General features: G+C 50.9%; 1 protein-coding gene across 1 annotated transcript; it reads left to right on the forward strand.

Annotated features, from left to right (window-relative positions):
- Positions 1-6,111: 6,111 nt before the first annotated feature.
- On the forward strand, positions 6,112-8,644 carry HOXB1 (homeobox B1). Its single transcript, XM_086685608.1, has 2 exons — positions 6,112-6,801; positions 7,307-8,644. Exons 1-2 carry the CDS (start codon positions 6,216-6,218, stop codon positions 7,633-7,635), a joined length of 915 nt encoding a protein of 304 aa, XP_086541734.1. The 5' UTR covers positions 6,112-6,215; the 3' UTR covers positions 7,636-8,644.
- The last annotated feature ends 9,233 nt before the right edge of the window (positions 8,645-17,877 follow it).

A 17,877-nucleotide genomic window follows, 5' to 3' on the forward strand; every position in this document is an offset into this window, starting at 1 on the left:
GAGTGGTCTGGAGCACAGACTAGTTCTAAATTGGCTGTGGTTGGAGTGGGAAGGTTTCAGTGCAGTCCCCAAAACTGCGGATCAGTCTGCCCTGCTCTCGGTGAGTCATTTCTTTTTTTTTTTTTTTTTTTTTTTTTTTTTTCCCATTCTTTTTTTTTTTTTTTTTTTTTTATATATGAAATTTATTGTCAAATTGGTTTCCATACAACACCCAGTGCTCATCCCAAAAGGTGCCCTCCTCAGTACCCATCACCCACCCTCTCCTCCCTCCCACCCCCCATCATCGGTGAGTCATTTCTTAAGACGAATGACTCAATATTATGGTGAAAGCAAACGACCATTAGACTGAGGAATTATTTGCAATCATGATAACCCGGAGTCATTGACAAAAAAATTTAACTTATGCCTGGCCAAGTCCCTTCCACTTTCCAGACCTCAGTTTCTCCATCTGTACAATAAGTGGAAGAGCTAGATGCGTTCTAATATCCTCTGCATCAATATCCGACCAAAGTAATACTTGTTAGTCTTCGCGAACAACGTATTAAGTACTTATGATGGCTGGTGTCACGTGCTTTCAAATGGAGGTGGTGACTTTTGATGTTTGACAATAACCCGCCTCCCAAGTATCTGGTAGGACCCTTTTAACAAATTTTGAATTTGTGACTTAATACCAACCATCATGCCCCAATCATTATTATTATTATTTAAATGTTTATTTATTTTGAGAGAGAGAGAGAGAGAGAGAGAGAGAGAGAGAGAGAGAGAAAATGTGTGTGTGTGTGTGTGTGTGTGTGTGTGTGTGTGTGTGCGCGCGCACCTCCACACAAGGAGGGGAGGGGTACAGAGGGAAAGAGAGAATCCCAAGCAAGATCCGTGCTCAGCACTGAGCCCAACGTGGGGCTTCATCCCAGCCCTGTGAGATCACGACCGAGCTGATATCAAGAGTCCCCCACCCAGTCACCCACTGAGCCACCCAGGCACCCCCCTGCCAGTCATTACTTAAACTAGTAGAGAAAGAAACCTTTTCAGCAAGCATGAATTGGGTATAGTGTTATGTGTCAAGTTTTCAATAAATATGGGTATTCCAAAATGTCCTAACCAAGATTTCCTCTGACTTTCGTCCCTTGTCACCTTCCCCAACATTTGGTTATGTTTCCTCTTGTTTCAAAAACAGTAGGACATTTTATACAAAAAGAGCCACGAAACTTCTTCTTTGACACGGTGTACTAGATCTTAAAAGTCCCTTTTAGACAGGTTTTGTCTCAGTGCTGGGGCATCAGAGCACAGGTACAAGTTCTGGGTCTCCTTAAATAGCCCTGCTGAATTCACCTGCCCACCTTTCCCCTAAGTTTCTGACAAGCATTCTGTGGCCGTGCTGTACATCTTCTTGGAGATGTATTTTTTCTAGTCAAATACATGTCCTCAGTTTGCAGAAAGTGGCCTCTAGCCCCCATGGGATCCCCTCCGCCTCCTGTGGTTGGTGTGGCCCAAATCCTCCCTTGACCTCTCAGGCTTAGTTCTGCCCTCCTGTCCCCACCCCCACCCCCCTCTTCACACTCAGCTGGGAAGCAGATATTTAGTGCCTGAAGGACATCTAAAAAACCGCTTCCTCCTGAGAACAGAGTCAAAAGTAAAAAAGCCCTCCTCAAACCTTCTCTAATTCCCAAACACTACAGAAAAATCACAGTCTGGACAGTCATCCAGGTACAAATTCATCTTGGTCATTGTTCTATAAAGTTTTCGAAGTGGGTATTTTGGCCACAACTAATGCACTTGGAGAAACCCAATTAAGGAGAAAATTATTTCAATTCTTCGTGTCACTCTAATCTTTCCTTTTAGGAAGATTCCAACTCTCTGATTTACCTTTCATTCCAGATGAAATCTATCTAGAATACAGAAGTTAGGTTCAACCCCTACTCCACCCAGAAAGGCAGTTTCTAAGCTACATTCCTCAAGGAAGGAGAGATAACATCCTCCTTAGAAAACTTTTTCCAAATATTTGGAAGATCAGGAAATTCTTGCTAATATCGAACTTCATCTTCCTGCTATAATTTTAATCCTTTGGGTTCTTTGTAGATTACATAATATTAAGCTTTAGTTTCCAAAGAACTCTGCAGTTTAAAAGAGAATCCTGTGCCTAAACAGAGCCAAACTTCTCAATTCTTGATGAAATTTGCATATGATAAAATATATATGTATAATATATGGTTATCCGTTACATGAAAATACAGCACACATGCTACTTTCCTATCACATCTGTCCAGATTTTAATATGCCAGTTATAGTAAAAAGCAGAAAACTGTCTCATAGTATTTTAGAATGTGAATGTAATGTTAATATCAACATTTATAGAGTTCTCTATTGTTTATATTTTCTTGTTTGCTTTAATCCCACCAAGGATGCAGTGAAGTCAGTAGAATTAAACCCATTCTTCTTCTCTGAGGTTGAGACTCAGAGAGACCAAGAAATCTGTCCAGAGTCATAATGCTAAGAAATGGCCAAGCAAGGACTTGAACCCAAGTATTCCAGCCCCCAAACTACTAGTCTTCCCTTATGATATGTACTGCCCACAGTCTATGATTCTCAACCAGATTTGTGACAATTTAATCAGCGTGTATTAAAAGAAACACCAGTGAATTCAGACTCCAACCTCTCCTCAAACAGCCATCTTTTATAGAGAAAAAAAAAAATGACAACCCTTTTAATTCTTAAGTTCCAACCTTTGATCTTGGTCTTGGCCTTCAAGAACTGGGCTGGGGAGAGCAGGCAGAGAGACACTTGGGGATCTTATGAAAAAACTGTGCAGATAGCTCCTGCTAACCCCCAGCAAAGGCAGCTTCCTACACACACACACACACACACATACACACACACACACAGAGGCCAGAATCAGGTGTAAACTTCTAACACATCCCCCCATTCTGATTAGAATGGCCCCCATTCTGATTAGAATGGCCCCCCTGCCTGCATCCTGGGTGTGATAAGGAGGGGCACCTCTCAAAGATAATTTCAGTTCTAAACATGCCTATGTTCCCCTTGCTCCACTATTTAGACACAGTATATAAAAGAGGAAATCAATCCGCTTTATTTCACTTTCGTGTTGGGTCTACCCAGAACTTCTCTGGTGAATTGAGTTTGGTCAATCAGAAAATCCTACACCCATAGGTTTTTTTCCAGCTATGGATTATTTCTGTTTGTTTTGTTTTGTTTTGTTTTGTTTTATAATCAGCTGTGAATTTAGCAAAGAATTCAGGCTTCATAGACCTTCTCCTCAGGCCAGAGTCTGGTGCGGTTTCTTTTGAGGAGGAAGGGACTTGGGAACACATAGGGAGCCAAGTTACTTTTCTCCCCCCAGTCATTTCTGCTGGGGCTGGGAGAGCCAGCAGGAATTTGAGGAAGTTTTAATCTCTCTGCTACACAAGGGAAGGGAGCAAGACTCAGGGATGAATTAGAGATTATACTGAATTTGGAGAGCTAAGGCCAAAACCATCTCTGCAATCCACGGTTTTTCACTTGAGACACTTTTTCCCCAACCTTTTTCATCTTGTCATTAGTGATAGACTATTGGTCACTTGGGCTGTTACAGGGAGGCTGCGTTTCCCCAACTCCCAGACAGATTTCTGCTGTTTTATTAAACTGGTTTGGAATTCACTGCTTCCCCTAGACCTCAAATTGTTCCCTTAATTGGAAAAGCAAGGGACGAGATGAGCGGGTTCTCTCTGGGTAGAGGGAGAAAGGTAGAGAGTGAAGTGACAACTCTCAGAGGCTGGGCAGCCAGGTCAGACACAGGCCTCAATCAGATTTGGGGTTAGATGAGAAATCCTAACCCTCTATCTACCCTTCTTCTGCAAAGGTCTCGGTGGAGAATGTCTTAAAGTGAGAGGGAACCATTAGGGACATCTGTAAACCCAAGAAGAGGAAACAGAAAAAAAATAGGCTTGTTCTCACCTCCACACTCCTTTTCTTTTCAACCCCCCTGCAGGCCACCCCTGCCCCCCATCTGGAGGCTCCTTTCCTTTGTCTGCCCTCACCCCTTTGGCAGTGAACATTCTCTCCCCCTCCCCCATTGTATCTCCCTTAAAGAAGTTACCAGCTGGTCCCCCTCCCCCCAACTTGTTCGGGTCTGAAGCAGGGTCCCAAGCAGAGTACATGTAAGGAGCGAAAGGGACAAGGGGCCTGTGAGCTCTTTCATAGTTGGGGGCTAAGCGATGCAGTGATGAAGGGTTATCAAGAGAAGAGAAAGGTAGTGTGATTCTGGTGATAAAGATAGAAAGCGGGAGAAGGGACCGACCATAAGGCACAGGCAAAGTGAGGGGAAATGGGAAACAGAAATATGGAGACGGAGGCTGGGAGAGAGACCCAGCTTTGGGGTTCTTTGCAAAGGATGAGTACTCACCCTGCCCTTTAAGGCGTGGGGAAACCTGAGAAGTTTTGAGGGTCCTCTCTGGACCTGTCTCACCTGCCTGCTTCCTTTCCTCTCCTGAATTCAGTTGTTTACAGAGATCCCTTCCCTGAACTCTTGCCCTCCTGGACTTGCCCTAGCCCCGGCCCCAGGCCTCGGGTCAGGCAGACACCCTGACAGGTTACAAATGAGCGTGGGTGTTGGATTGCGCCAAGCTCTTGTCCTCCGAGTCTGGAGGAGGAGAATCAATGGGGTCTACCTAAGAGCTTCGCTTCCAGGCCCATCTGGGTCTGAAGAGAGAGAAGCAGGCACTTCCTGTTCTCCTCCCCTCCCCCAACCCTAACCCGACAGACACGGAGCAGCGAGGGGTGAGACTCCACTCCTGAACCTCAGGACCTCCACACTGAGTCTCCCATTCTCCAAATTCCCTCGCCCTATTCTAGAAAGTTCCCTGAAAACTGGACTAATCTTTAAGCTGCAATTGGTATTGAATTTGGGAATTTGAGGTTTGGGATTGGCGGTGGCGGGAGGTGGGGGGGGGTGGGGGGATGGGGGGATGGGAGTGGGGTGGGGGAGTGGGGGTGGGGTGGGGGGGCAGGGACAGGGGATGGAAGGCGGTGAGGGAGAGAGGGGGAGGAGGCAACCAGGGGGAACACAGGAGCTACGCTAGTTTCGAACACTTGAGAGAGAGAATAAAAATTCCCTCCTCTTCCCCCTGTAAACATCACCTAGCTCTGTGCCCATTGTGGCTCTCTGGAGAGATACAAGGAGTTATTTGAGTCTGAGTGAGTGAGCCAGCTACAGCTATGGATGGCTAGAGAGAGGATAAATACATCTAGAGAGATGAGGTGATGGATAGGTAGGGAACGAATATAAATATGGAGAGAGACGGACGGACGAATGGAGAGATGGATTGAGACAGAGAGAATATAAAGTGAGGCTGAGGGAGAGGAATGGATGTGTGAATGAGGAGAGAGCGTTTATGCGGAGACGTGGAGGGAGAAATGGGGCGTTTCTCGCCCCCCTCTGCACATTTCTGTCGTCCTGTCTTGCTCCCTGAAATGCGTTTCCCACCTCTCGGTTAATGAATTCTCCCTCTAGACTCTAGGCCCTGCCTCGCCCTTGGGTGTTTTGCACCCCCTTCCTTCACAGGTATCCATTTGGCCCAAGATAACATACCTCCCCCCGCCCCCCCCCCCTGCTGTCCTAGCTCATCACCCCAAGATAAATTGGGAGACAGAGACCAGGAGTGGGAGTTCTGGGCAAAGTAAGGAGGCTAGATACCCCACCTCCCAGTCTACAGCCTTGGGGGGGGGGGAAGAGTCCTTTGGGGGGTGGAAAGAGTGAGGGGCAGCTGGGTTGAATTTGTCCAAATCTAATAACCCAGGAGCCTATTGAAGGCCTTGGGGGTTGGGAGGGGAGGAAAGTCTTGAATATTCCTCTAACTTTTACCCCCTCTCCCTCTGGTCCCTTCTTTCCAAAAGTCTTTGAAGAAAGATGTTTTTGACGCTTCCACGTCGCTCTCAGATGGATGGGCTGCGGGTGATTGAAGTGTCTTTGTCATGCTAATGTTTGGGGGGTGATGGATGGGCGCTGGGGCTGCCAAACTCTGGCCCGCTGCGCCCATTGGCCTGGGAGAGATCACATGCGCCCCTCCACCCCCACTCCCTACCCCCTTCCTGGGGGAGCCCTGGCCCAGGCGAGCTGGGCCAGGCCATGGATGCAAGCTTCAGCGTTGTGACATACTGCCGAAAGGTTGTAGGGCAAGAGGGTGTCTCCCCCAGACGGGCCGACCCTCCTGCGGCCTCCACGCATGGACTGTAATAGGATGAACTCCTTCTTAGAGTACCCACTCTGTAACCGGGGACCCAGCGCCTACAGCGCCCACAGCGCCCACAGCGCCCCTACCTCCTTCCCCCCCAGCTCGGCTCCGGCTGTTGACAGCTACGCAGGGGAGACCCGCTATGGCGGGGGACTGCCCAGCCCCGCGCTCCAGCAGAACTCAAGCTATCCCCCCCAGCAGCCGCCTTCTGCGCTCGGGGTGCCCTTCCCCAGCTCGGCGACCTCGGGGTACGCCCCGGCCGCCTGCAGCCCCAGCTACGGGCCCTCTCAGTACTACCCTCTGGGCCAACCCGAAGGAGACGGAGGCTATTACCATCCTTCGAGTTACGGGGCCCAGCTAGGGGGCTTGTCGGACGGCTACGGAACCGGTGGAGCGGGCCCGGGGCCCTACCCTCCCCCGCAGCCCTCTTTTGGGAGCGAGCAGACGGCGAGCTTTGCATCGGCCTATGCTGATCTCCTCTCCGAGGACAAGGAATCGCCCTGCCCGTCAGAACCCAGCACCCCCACAGCCCGGACCTTCGACTGGATGAAGGTTAAGAGGAACCCACCCAAGACAGGTATGAGACAGGCGTGGCCACCCCTTCTCCGGGGCCCCAAACAGCTCTGCTTCTCCTGCACTGACGGTGTCCTAGGCCTGGGACGGCAGGACAGGTGGAGCAGTCCAGTAGAGGCAGGTAAGAGCGCTCCGCCCAGTTTCAGGTCACTTGGGGTTTCCCTGCCCAGCGAGTGCCCAGCGAGTGCCCGGTTACGTTTAGGAGTAAGTCTCCACACCGCCCCCCTCCCCCCCGCACTCCCCTGCTTCTCGATCTGTGTGCCCAGCACAGACCCAGGACCTGCTTATGTTGGGGGGGGGGGGGGGAGATGGGGGAGGTAGAAGGGGGCTTGGTCTGAATTTGGGGGTGTCTGGTGATCCAAGGGCACATTGAGAGCTGAAGTTGGAAGGAAGCGGTGGGGGGGGGGGGGGGTGGTTAGCTAGAGCTGACCCAGGAGGAGGAGAGGGGAAGGAGAAAGAGCTGAGAGAACTGACGTGGCCCCCTCTCTCTCCCGCCCCGCCCCCCCTAGCGAAGGTGTCTGAGCTGGGCCTTGGCGCGCCCGGCGGCCTCCGCACCAACTTCACCACGCGGCAGCTGACCGAGCTGGAGAAGGAGTTCCATTTCAACAAGTACCTGAGCCGGGCCCGGAGGGTGGAGATCGCCGCCACCCTAGAGCTCAACGAGACGCAGGTCAAGATTTGGTTCCAGAACCGGCGCATGAAGCAGAAGAAGCGCGAGCGGGAGGGAGGCCGGGTGCCCCCAGCCCCTCCGGGTTGTCCCAAGGAGGCGGCTGGAGACGCCTCCGACCAGTCAACGTGCACCTCCCCGGAGGCCTCGCCCAGCTCTATCACCTCCTGAATGAAACCTTCCGACCGTCGGGGCTCCTCCGCTCTGGAGCGCCTCAGTCCAGCCCCTCTCCTCCGCTCTCCCTAAGCCAGGCCTCGACTTCATCGTTCCAGCCACCCGTCACCAAGGCCGGGCGCTCGTTTACAGCTGCTTTTGGGGAGACTGGGGAAACGCTTTTCTCTGGTCCGGGCGGGGTGTTGATGGCTGGGGACCCTACAGGACCAGAGGCATGGGAGACACGGAACGTGTCAACTGTGGAGGGAAGGGCTTCCTTCCGCCTTTCATCTGGGGACCAGCACGTGGGTGGGGTAGGAGCCAGCCACACCCTCCTGAATTCTCCCTTCTTTCCAACTTCCGCGTGTTCAGTTAGTGCCTTTGAATCTCAAGGACTCTTCCGGAACCCTCGGTTCCTAACTCTCCCTTCTAGGCCGGGACAGAGGGAAGGCCTTGAAGTTTCTCCTGAGGGAGGTTTTTGGGTGCAGGCCTGTTACCGATGCTTAATCTCTCCAGTCACCACAGACCTTACAACAGCACCAGCTGCCTTGTGACAGACCAAAAAACTGCCCCCCCCAACCTTATTAACCCCCTCCTGGCACATTTGTATTGCACTAACTCAGCCTCCAGAAGTTGTTTTCTGAGACCTGCCTCCTTCCACCGGCGACCTCATCTCTAAGCCACCAAAGTGTTTTGGAACTTGGTACTCCGGAGACTTCTGGAACGTTGTTCGAGGCCTGCCCCCAGCAAGCCTCTACCAGGAAGGCGCAGGCACGCCCCCACTAGTTCCTCCCCTATTTATTGCCTCCTGGAAAACCCAGGACCCTCCTCCCCATCCACCTCTACCCCTGGGGCAGCCTAGGGAGGCCCAGGTGCAGTGAGAGCTCCCAAAAGCAGCAAGCATTTCTCTGAACCTTAGAAACAGTGGAGGTGCCACGGGAGTTTCTGGAAACCTGAGCCCCAAGCGAGCCGGGTTCTCTCTGTACCTCCAGCTACCTCATTTCAATAAAGTCTGTGTTTTTCCCTCTTCCCGACTCCGTCTGCTCCACCCCCCCCCCCCCCCCCCCCCGCCCCGGGGTGGAAGAGGCGTCATACTCCAAGAGCCCTGAGGAGACATGGGAGAAGATTTGGTGAATGCTGGTTGGGCTGGAAAGATTTGAGCTGGAAGACCTCAGCTGGATAAAGAGGACTTACTGGGTGGGACCAAAGCAGAACTGGGCCCCAGCCCAGCCTCCAGGTCTGACTGTGGTCAGTCCTTGGGTCACTGGAGCAGCCAGGAAAGAGGTGGGAAAAAGAGAGTGGGAAGGAAATCGCCCGCCCGGAGAGGGTCCTGAGAGGGAGGGAGGCAGGAAGAGGGAGAAACATTATTTGGAGAGAACAGAAAAGGTGCTTAAAAAAAAAAAAAAAAAAAAAAAAAAAAAAGAGGAGGCAGTGTGGGGGAAAGCAAAGGCCCTCTACCCCCTCCCCCCTGCTCTCTCCCCCAGGCCCAGAGGGAGGCCTGGCATGGCGTGGGCCTTCACACTGAAAGTTTGCTGAAGGAGTGAGGTGGGGGTGGGGAGGCTGTGTAAGGCGCCCCCTCCCAATCAATTCTTGCTCAGAGGAAGAGGATGACAAACTCCAGAAGGGCACACGGGTTACCCCCTAACGCCCGCAGTTCCCACCCGCAAGCCCCCAACCAACGGGGATGGGGACATCGGGACAAAGGAAGCCAGGGTAGCTGGGAGACTCTGGCCCTAGCCGGCCCGCCTCCGAAGGGCCCTTCCCTGGCTCAAGGTGAACGTCCTGGGTCTCCAGGCCGCTGGACTGCAGAGGGGAGGCGGCCACGACCGGGGCGGGAGGGGTGGGGCTCGGGAGAAGGGCAGGTAGCCCGCCCAGCGCCCAGCGGGCCTGTTGGAGGACGTGGGAGGGCCTGGGGGCGGGGAGCAGAGGCCCCCCCCCCACCCCCCCGAGGTAAATCCCAATCCCGCGCTGACCTTTTTACCTCGAAGCGCCTCTGGGCTTTTCCAAACAAGCCAACAGCGAGCCCGCGGGGGCAGCTATTGTCTCCTGGCCGGTCCCACTGACAAACCTTTGGTCGGCGGAGGCGGGGGGCCGGGGATCTGGAAGCTCCGCGACGGCCACCAAACCGCCATCGCTCACTCGCCCCGCAGTGCCGTCGAGCTGACATCGGCCTGCGGGTTCCGGCCCGGTTTATTGATTCCGGTGACCCGGGGAGTCCAAAGGCCCCGGAGCGCGGACAGCTGGGCATGGGGGTGGGGGCGCGGGACCAAGGGGTTGTCTTATCCACCCCATCTACTTAATTCTGACCTCAGAGGAAGAGAGGCTGCGAAAAGGACTAGGAGCGTCCGTAAGACACGCTGAGCATTTGCTTCCTAATGAAAACGATGCCATTATAGTAGCGGCAACGTTATCGAGAGTTGCACAGCCCAGCCGGAGGGGAAGGGAAGTGTGTGCTTAGCTTTCCCAGAGGCTGCTGTCTTGCCCTCTGTCCTTAAAAAAATCTATTAACTGCTTTTCTGCATTGAATTGAAATTGCCACCAAGGTTGGCTTCCCCAAAGGGGGTCACCTTGACCGAGGGGACAGAGCAAGTGTCTGTGGAAACAAAACTGCCCTTGCTTGGAGCCATTTACTGTAAGCCGGTAGAGCCTTCTGGTGGAGGGATTTGTGGACCCTCCAACCTTGGGGCCAGCAAACGGGCAAGGATGCAGGGAAGGAGAAGGAGCAGTGGTTAGAGCAGGACCACAGGGGTGGTGGAGCTGGACCTCAGACTGGGGCTGACAGGTCCTGAGGGAAGCGTGATGGAGGAGACAGGAGGGAAGGCGAAGGCCGGCCCATTTGATTTTGGTCATAGCAGAAGGAACCCTCAGATTCCCCCGGGGAAGGGTGAGGGGCAAATTGATTCTCTGTTAACAGCGGGGCGCCTCAAAATAATCCACAATGAGCCTGAGTCTCCTATCTCCTTAGATGCAAACATCGTTCCCACTTTGCGCTCCCCTAAATCCCACTCGGACTCCAGACTGGTCTACACAGAAGGCAGTTAGTTGGGTAAAGAAAAGGTCGCTGTGCATTTTCCTATCAAAACTGACAGAGGAGGAGGACGGCAACACAAACAGAAACACATTTTTCCGCTATTGAAGTATGTTGATGGCTTTCACTGTTAAACTTTCCAGAATAGATGCCAAACTGCTTTACTCATGGATTCCTCTGTGGCTTTCAGAAAGGTGGGTTTTTCACAGCCCTCGAGGGGGCGAGGAGAATTATATTCACCAGGAGATCTGAAAGTGCATTTTCTGCAGAACTGGAAAGCCCTCCACCCCCACACCTCCATTTACCACGACCAACTCGAGAAAAATCTCCTGTTTTGAAAATATAAATCTTAAAAAATTTTTTTTTAATGTTCCTTTATTTTTGAGAGAGAGAGAGAGAGAGAGAGAGACATGGAGCGCAAGCAGGGGAGGGGCAGAGAGAGAGAGGGAGACACAGAATCTGAAGCAGGCTCCAGGCTCTGAGCTGTCAGCGCAGAGCCTGACGCGGGGCTTGAACTCACAGACCCTGAGATCATGACCTGAGCCGAAGTCAGACGCTTAACTTACTGAGCCACCCAGGCGCCCCGAAAATTAAAATGTTAAGAGAATTTTTTCCCCTTGATTCCTCACCGGAGACAGAATTCTTCTCAGGGCTGGTTGCAAGTCTGTTAAGGCTTCGGAGAAGCATCTCCGCACCCCTCCCCCACTGTCGGGGGAGGGGGGCGGTGGAGCCTTCCCACTCCACCCAAGCCTCCCTCCACACCATCTGTTTCTCAGCCCGAAGTGTGAACTTTTCTTCTTTCATTTGCCTTCTTCTTCAGCATTTGTTCTCCCAACGTGAGGCCCTTTGATCTCCTGCACAAGAGAGACAAGAAAAGGAGATTTAAAAAACCCTGAAGTTCTTACTTTTAAGTTAGTTTCTTTGTTACGAACATTCCTTTGCACCCAAACCGCTGGGCTGCTGGAGGGGAGTTGGGATGGGGAGGCTGGGGGCATCTCAGGATGATTCAGATGGGGGTGGGTGGGGATCCAGATGAGTCTGGAAGGAAGGCTGAGGATTTGGGGAAGTGTCTGGGATACCTGGGTTCAACTCCTTCAAACCTCGCCTGTCATAGCCTGGTGGCCTTGGGCCAGTTGTCTAATTCCCTGCGACCAGTTTCCCTGCCTACAAAATGGGGATTGTAATTGTACCTATCGCATAGGGTTGATGTTAGGATTAAATTAGTTCATATGTGAAAAATACTTGGAATAGTCCCTAATAAATAAACGTGAGCTCTAATAGTAATTGTCATCATGATAAGGGACATGTCCTCTCCCACTTCTATGGTCCTTAATCTATTCCAGGGCACATCTGGACCTTCAGGACTGCACACACATACGCTTACTTGTCACACTCGGATCTTGTTGGATCCCTGATACGTCTAGGGGTCTAAGGGCAAGTTATGGGTCCATAGAAGGGATTCCCTCCTTAGCAGCTGAGAACAGCTCAAGCAGGTCTGACTAAGACCCTCTCATTTCCTTCAGGTCTCAGGGCACTCCCCCATGGAGGGGGACAGTTCTCAGGGCCTCCGCACCTTTCTCCCTCCCATTATGGGAGGCTGGGCAAGAAGAAGGCAGACATTTTGAGTTCCCGACTTACACTGGTGGAGGGCAAGGGTTCTAAAGTGTCACTTCATTTTCAATGCGGTCCCCCCCTTCCCCCCTTATTAGCTGGGTGAGCTATTGCTGGTCACTCAATTTCCCTGTGCTTCCATTTCTTCAGATATAAAATGGAGGCTGTTGAGGAATAAAGGAGGTATATGAGACCTACTTAGAACACCGCCTGGTAGGGGCGTCTGGGCGATTCAGTCCATTAAACGTCTCGAGTCTTGATTTCAGCTCAGGTTGGGGTCTCACAGTCCTGGGACTGAGCCCCGCGTCGGGTTCCCCGCTGAGCATGGAGCCAGCTTAAGATTCTCTCTCTCTCCCTCTCCCAGCTCTCTCTTTCTCTCTCTCTCAAGTAAAATAATAATAAAAAAGAACACTGCCTGATAGTGGATTCAGCAGAGATTTTCTGTGTTATGTTTCTATTCGCATAAGACCTTTCTCTTACTTTCTTGCGCTGAGTTGTTCTTGGTCTTGGCATGATGGCAGCAGACGTCCTCCAGCCGTGGTCCTCCTGCATTGCACCCACAGACCCACCTGGTACCATGACCACGGGACTTGCTGTGAGGGAATAGAATGATTACGAACAAAAGGATTCAGGGTAGCCCCACAGAATACTGGTCCAGTGTCACGATGAGTCATGCTCTTGGCAGGATAGCCTTCTTGCAGAACTCTGGGAGCACATTTTCACTATACTCCACGACATTGGCACCCTCTCCAGTTGTACTAGATTTTTTTTTTTTTTTTTTTTTTTTTTGTCTGATGACTCAGTCCGGAGTCTCAGGACTTCCTTGAATGACCTCCTTTGCATGACTCAATCGCAATATTCCAGAGGCTTCAGCTTTGTTGTTTCCCTGGCTTTCTCAGTGCTTTCAATAATCAGAGTGAGTCCTGGGTGGGACAGGAGTTGGAGATGCAAGCTATTTAATGTCCCTTCTTGGGAGAACAGAGAGGCTCGAGCAGCTGTAGACTTTAGCTCAAAGGCCTCCTGGGCCCTTGTCCACGGTTGTTCTCTTCATTAGGAAATGAACGGGTCAGATACTTCAGAGAAAGAAAGAATTTTGTAAGAAGTCGGGAGACGCAAGTTTACTCTATCGAGAGACTCCTGTGCGTCCTCAGGGAAGTCACCCAGTCTCTCTGGGCCTGCTTTCCCAGTCTTTGATGTAAATTGGATTATCCCACTGCAGCTTGACTCATCCTTTCATCTGAGGACAGAAGAAGACATAAGTAAGAAAGAATGTTAAGCTTAGTGGGGGGATCGGAGGGTGGGAGGGTGGGTGGAGGAATCATCCTGTTGGATATAGTCTACTGGCCTAGTTAGAGCTAATTAAAATCACTCTTTCTCTTCCTACCCCCAGTCCATTTCCTCCAGGCTCTCAAGATCACTGGCCTGAGTCCAGACAATTCTCAGTCCTGCAGCCCTTTCTGCCTGCAAGAGGACCTAGGAGGGAAGGAGCCCCACAAAGCATGTGCTCTCTGCTCCTTTGGGGCCTGAAGCTCCCTTCAGTTTACTCTGGTCTGACAGCTCCATTTCAACCCCCACCTTGGAGATGAGGCAGCTCAATATTTACCCAGCCAGAGAGGTTTGCCCAGAAGCCTGGCCTCCCTAGCCTGCTCCTGCTGGCTCTGCTTTGCGGCCCCCCCCCCTTCCTTTCCTGGTTCATGGAGAGTTCAGCCCTAAAATGGCTAGCAGCCCCCCACCCCCAGCCCTGGCGGAGCTGCCTGTCCAGGGGATTGCTGAGGCCAGAAGAGGGGAGGGGAAGGGCCCCGGTCGTGGGGTCATGCCCTGGTCTCTCCACTCTTGCTGGACCGGCAAGCAACCGGGGCCTCCCAGAGGAGAGACGACTCAGCAAACGATGGTCTTTTTGGACTAAAATGGACCCGTTGGGTTGGGGAGCCGGTCCAGGGCTACAAAGGGTCATGTCTCTGCACGTGATTAGTATCATGGGCTATGTTTAATCGTAGAGACACTCGGTAAACTCGTAACAGTCTGGGCTCTTTTTCCAAAGACACTAAAAGCGCTTGTACATAATGAGGCGACACACAGTTTCCAGCAGCCACATATGAGAACAGTCTCTTATCTCCTAACATTCTAGATTTTACGGTCCACGAAGGCTGAGGTTTTTGTCTGTTTTGTACCTGGCTCCGTTTCTAGTGCCTGGCACAGAGTAGATGCTGTATTTGTTGATAAAGTGACTAGTGAAGCAAAATGCTCCTGTCTAGAAGGCAGGTACCCCCAAAATGGTGCTCTCAAAGGATGTCAGTTTCAGGTGTTTGATTAGTGCAAGCTTGTTAACATAATCGACGTGTTACCATGAGGGTAATTAAAGTAAGGTTGCGGATGGGAGGGGACTCGGGAGGCATTTTCTTCTTCTCCTACGTTTGTACGATAAAGGTGTCTTTCTCTGGCAAATGACAGAGAGAGTTGATTTCTGTAGCTTCAGGGTTAGTCTGTTCCCAGGGTTCACCCGCAGAGGTTTTATTTGGGCTTCCTTTAGTTTAGCAAACTCAAGAAAAGACTCAACTTTGGAAATGTAAGGGATTTGAAGGCCCAGCTGGATGTCTTTTTAAGTAAGCTCTACCCCCAGCATGGGGCTCGAACTCGCAACCCTGAGGTCAAGAGTATGCTTTAGGGACTGAGCCAGCCAGGGGCCCCTGGGTGTTTAGATTTGTAGAAACGTTGGTAGAAAAGGGATGGAGCAGTTGTCCTTCTGCAGAGAGATCCAGGTGAGGAGATCCCAGTGAGTCACTCCTGGCGCAAATAAGCCTTTCTTTTCCCTCTCCATCTCCCAACTCAACCCCACAGAGTCTAGGGTCACTCAGACATGGATAGACTAAGGTTTCCTTTTATCTTTTCTAAAAACACTTGGGATATCTTCCCTTTCTGGGACCAATAGGCACAGAGCAGGGGATGATGGGCTTGTTGGGTCTGAAAGGGAACAACACGGGAAAGCATTACTTTCACTGCTTAACGGAACTCGGGCAAAGATGGCCGCCTGTTGGAAGTTCCCCGCTCTCGGGAAGATCACCCAGCCTAGCCTGGTCAGTTGCTATCATTGGAAATTGTTGGCTATTGATGACATCCTTTTGATCATTCCTACCACCGAGGTACACACATGGATCCTGATCACAGAAACAGGCACCTGCACCCTCTGTTCCACCCTGGAACAGAAAAGGGAAAGGGAAGGGAAAACCGTCTAGGAAAAGCAATAGTCCCCTGCACCCTCTGTTCCACCCTGGGGCTAGATTTCTAGATCAGGGGTCCCTTAGGAGGAACAAAGTTGGGGGAAAGAATGCCTCAGCAGCAACCTGCAGATTCGTCAAGGGCCACGGGTCCTGGGCATGGCTTTAATGCCTTTGGCCAGGGTTCTCGGATTCCCCACTTCAAACAGGCCACAGCCTCTGCCAGCTGCTGTTGTTTTTTAGGACGGGGAGTCTGAAGAGGCAAAATCTGGACAACATGCTGTTCAGGAGAAGAGTCTTCAGAGTATATGGAAGCAAACACAGGCCGGTAGATGGTGGACGAGCTATCCCACATTGTTCTTCGGTTCCAAACTTCTTCCCCCCCCCCCCCCCCCGCGCCCCTTCCACCACCTCCAGTCATTCCACGGTGTCTCCCATTTACACTCAGTCATTTTCCAGAACTCAGTGTTCAATCCCCACCTTTGGGGTTTGGCAGGAGAGATCTGACCCAGGGGGTTGAAGCTACCAAGAGCCAGAGGCGGGCAGGAAGGCAACGGCTTTGCCAGCCGGAGGATGGTGGGGGTGGGGTGCTGAATCCGGCATGGGGTCTCTATTCAGCAATTCAAATCCAGCAATTTAGGTGCGTTGGAAACGGAGAATTGCGAAGATGCCTTTGAAAGTGCCTGCATGCTCACAGGCTCCCCCACCTACAGTGGGAACATTTCAAAACCTATTGAAATCCACACCTTGACACATTCCCACAGATACGCTGGCCTCCCTCACGCTTAAACAAGCATTGTTACTTGTGTTCTCGACCAAAAATCGAGTACACAGCTTTGCAGGCGTGGCTGCAAAAGCTGGAGAAAGCGGGCTCCCGGGGAGACAGCCAATGTTGCCTGCATGAAAATGTCCTCTTTCTCTCCCACTCTTTGAGTTTCTACTTTGACTGTAAGTGGTGCAAAGCAAAACTTCTGAGAAGTGTGAGTGGAAAACAGAAGCGTTCTAGGCATACAGGTGAAAAGGAAGAGGGCCTTTTGCTGAAAAATCCCTGGGTGGAGTTTATCTCTACAGAACTCCCAGAATGGAAATGAAAAGGAAATTGGTGGGAAATTAATCAGCTCACCAAGTTTGGTGATGTGTGGCTAAGCGCTCAGAGGGAAAGCAAAAATGAAGACAAAGCAAAACAGATAAACAAACAAAAAGTCCCAAACATGGCTGATCTCCTACAATATCTTCATCAAATACCAAAGATCTGCAAAGCTGATTTTCTTCCCCTTGGTTTTCATTTGGGTCTTTGGACCCACAGTTTAGGAGGCTTTGCCTGTGTCTTCCTGCCTTGACCAGGGAAAAGAGCAAGAACTTGTGTTTATCCCTAGAATTTAATGATGAAGAACAAAGGTACGGATACAAAAATACAAGAAAAATAGCATCCGGTTAGTGCCTATTACCAACCCCAGTTTCGGGTTCTTCAACATCCTAATCTATTTGGGAAAAAAAAAAAATCAAACTTATCACATCAAAAAAAAAAAATCAAGATAATCAAATGTGAGTTATATTAATCTAACAAAAATAACCTCAGTGTGTCCCTAAGTCCTGCCTTTATGAAAAACCCCCTCTATTTCACTAGAGAAAACCCTGTTTTTAAAAATCCCTCTGTTTGAATAAGAAAAGACCCATACAATAGATACGGGTCTTCCTTTTACCTCTTTATGATTTTCTAAGTCAAAGGAATACAGGAGACTGGAAAAAAATTAAAGCAAATTTTGCTCTTTTTCCTTCTCTGCCTCCAGCTCTCTTGTTCACAAATCTCCAAGGCGGAGCAGAAAAACAGGATCCTAGGTTTGAATTTAATTTGATCAGTACACAAACCTCTTGCTCTTCTGTCCTCTGCATTTGCCAGGTGCTGAGCTGAACTGAATGTCAGATTCTTCCTTTGGAAAACAAGAGAAGCCCTGATTCTCTCTCTCTCTTTCCCCCCTAGATCTTTTAAATTTAGTTTTCAAATTTATTTTTGGTGACAAGTGTAAATGTTTGCTCAGTTGCCGAGGCATAACTCAGATTCTTCTCTCAGGTCAGTTGAAGCCTGGGGGAGTCCTCTCCCAACCTCTCCTTTCAACTGAGGCAAGGTTTAAGATGCCAAGAATTTTCCTGCCGTCACAGAGGATCTAACTCAGCACCCCCAGAGTCCCTCCTTCCCACTTCATTCTGGGAGCAGTTTCCTGAGTTACAGGGTGTGGTTCCCAGTGGAGTCTGAAGCCCTTGTTTGGGAGAGGAGAGAGAAAAGCTCACAGGTCCCCGAAGGTCTGAATAGCAGGTGTTTCCATACTAAGTGTGCCTGGAGAGAAAGGACTCTCCCTTCCTCCCAATACACACACACACACACACACACACACACACACACACACA

The sequence above is a fragment of the Puma concolor genome, chromosome E1, assembly GCF_028749965.1.
Source record: "Puma concolor isolate L17-30 chromosome E1, mPumCon1.1.hap2, whole genome shotgun sequence".
Classification (NCBI taxonomy): Eukaryota; Metazoa; Chordata; class Mammalia; order Carnivora; family Felidae; genus Puma; species Puma concolor.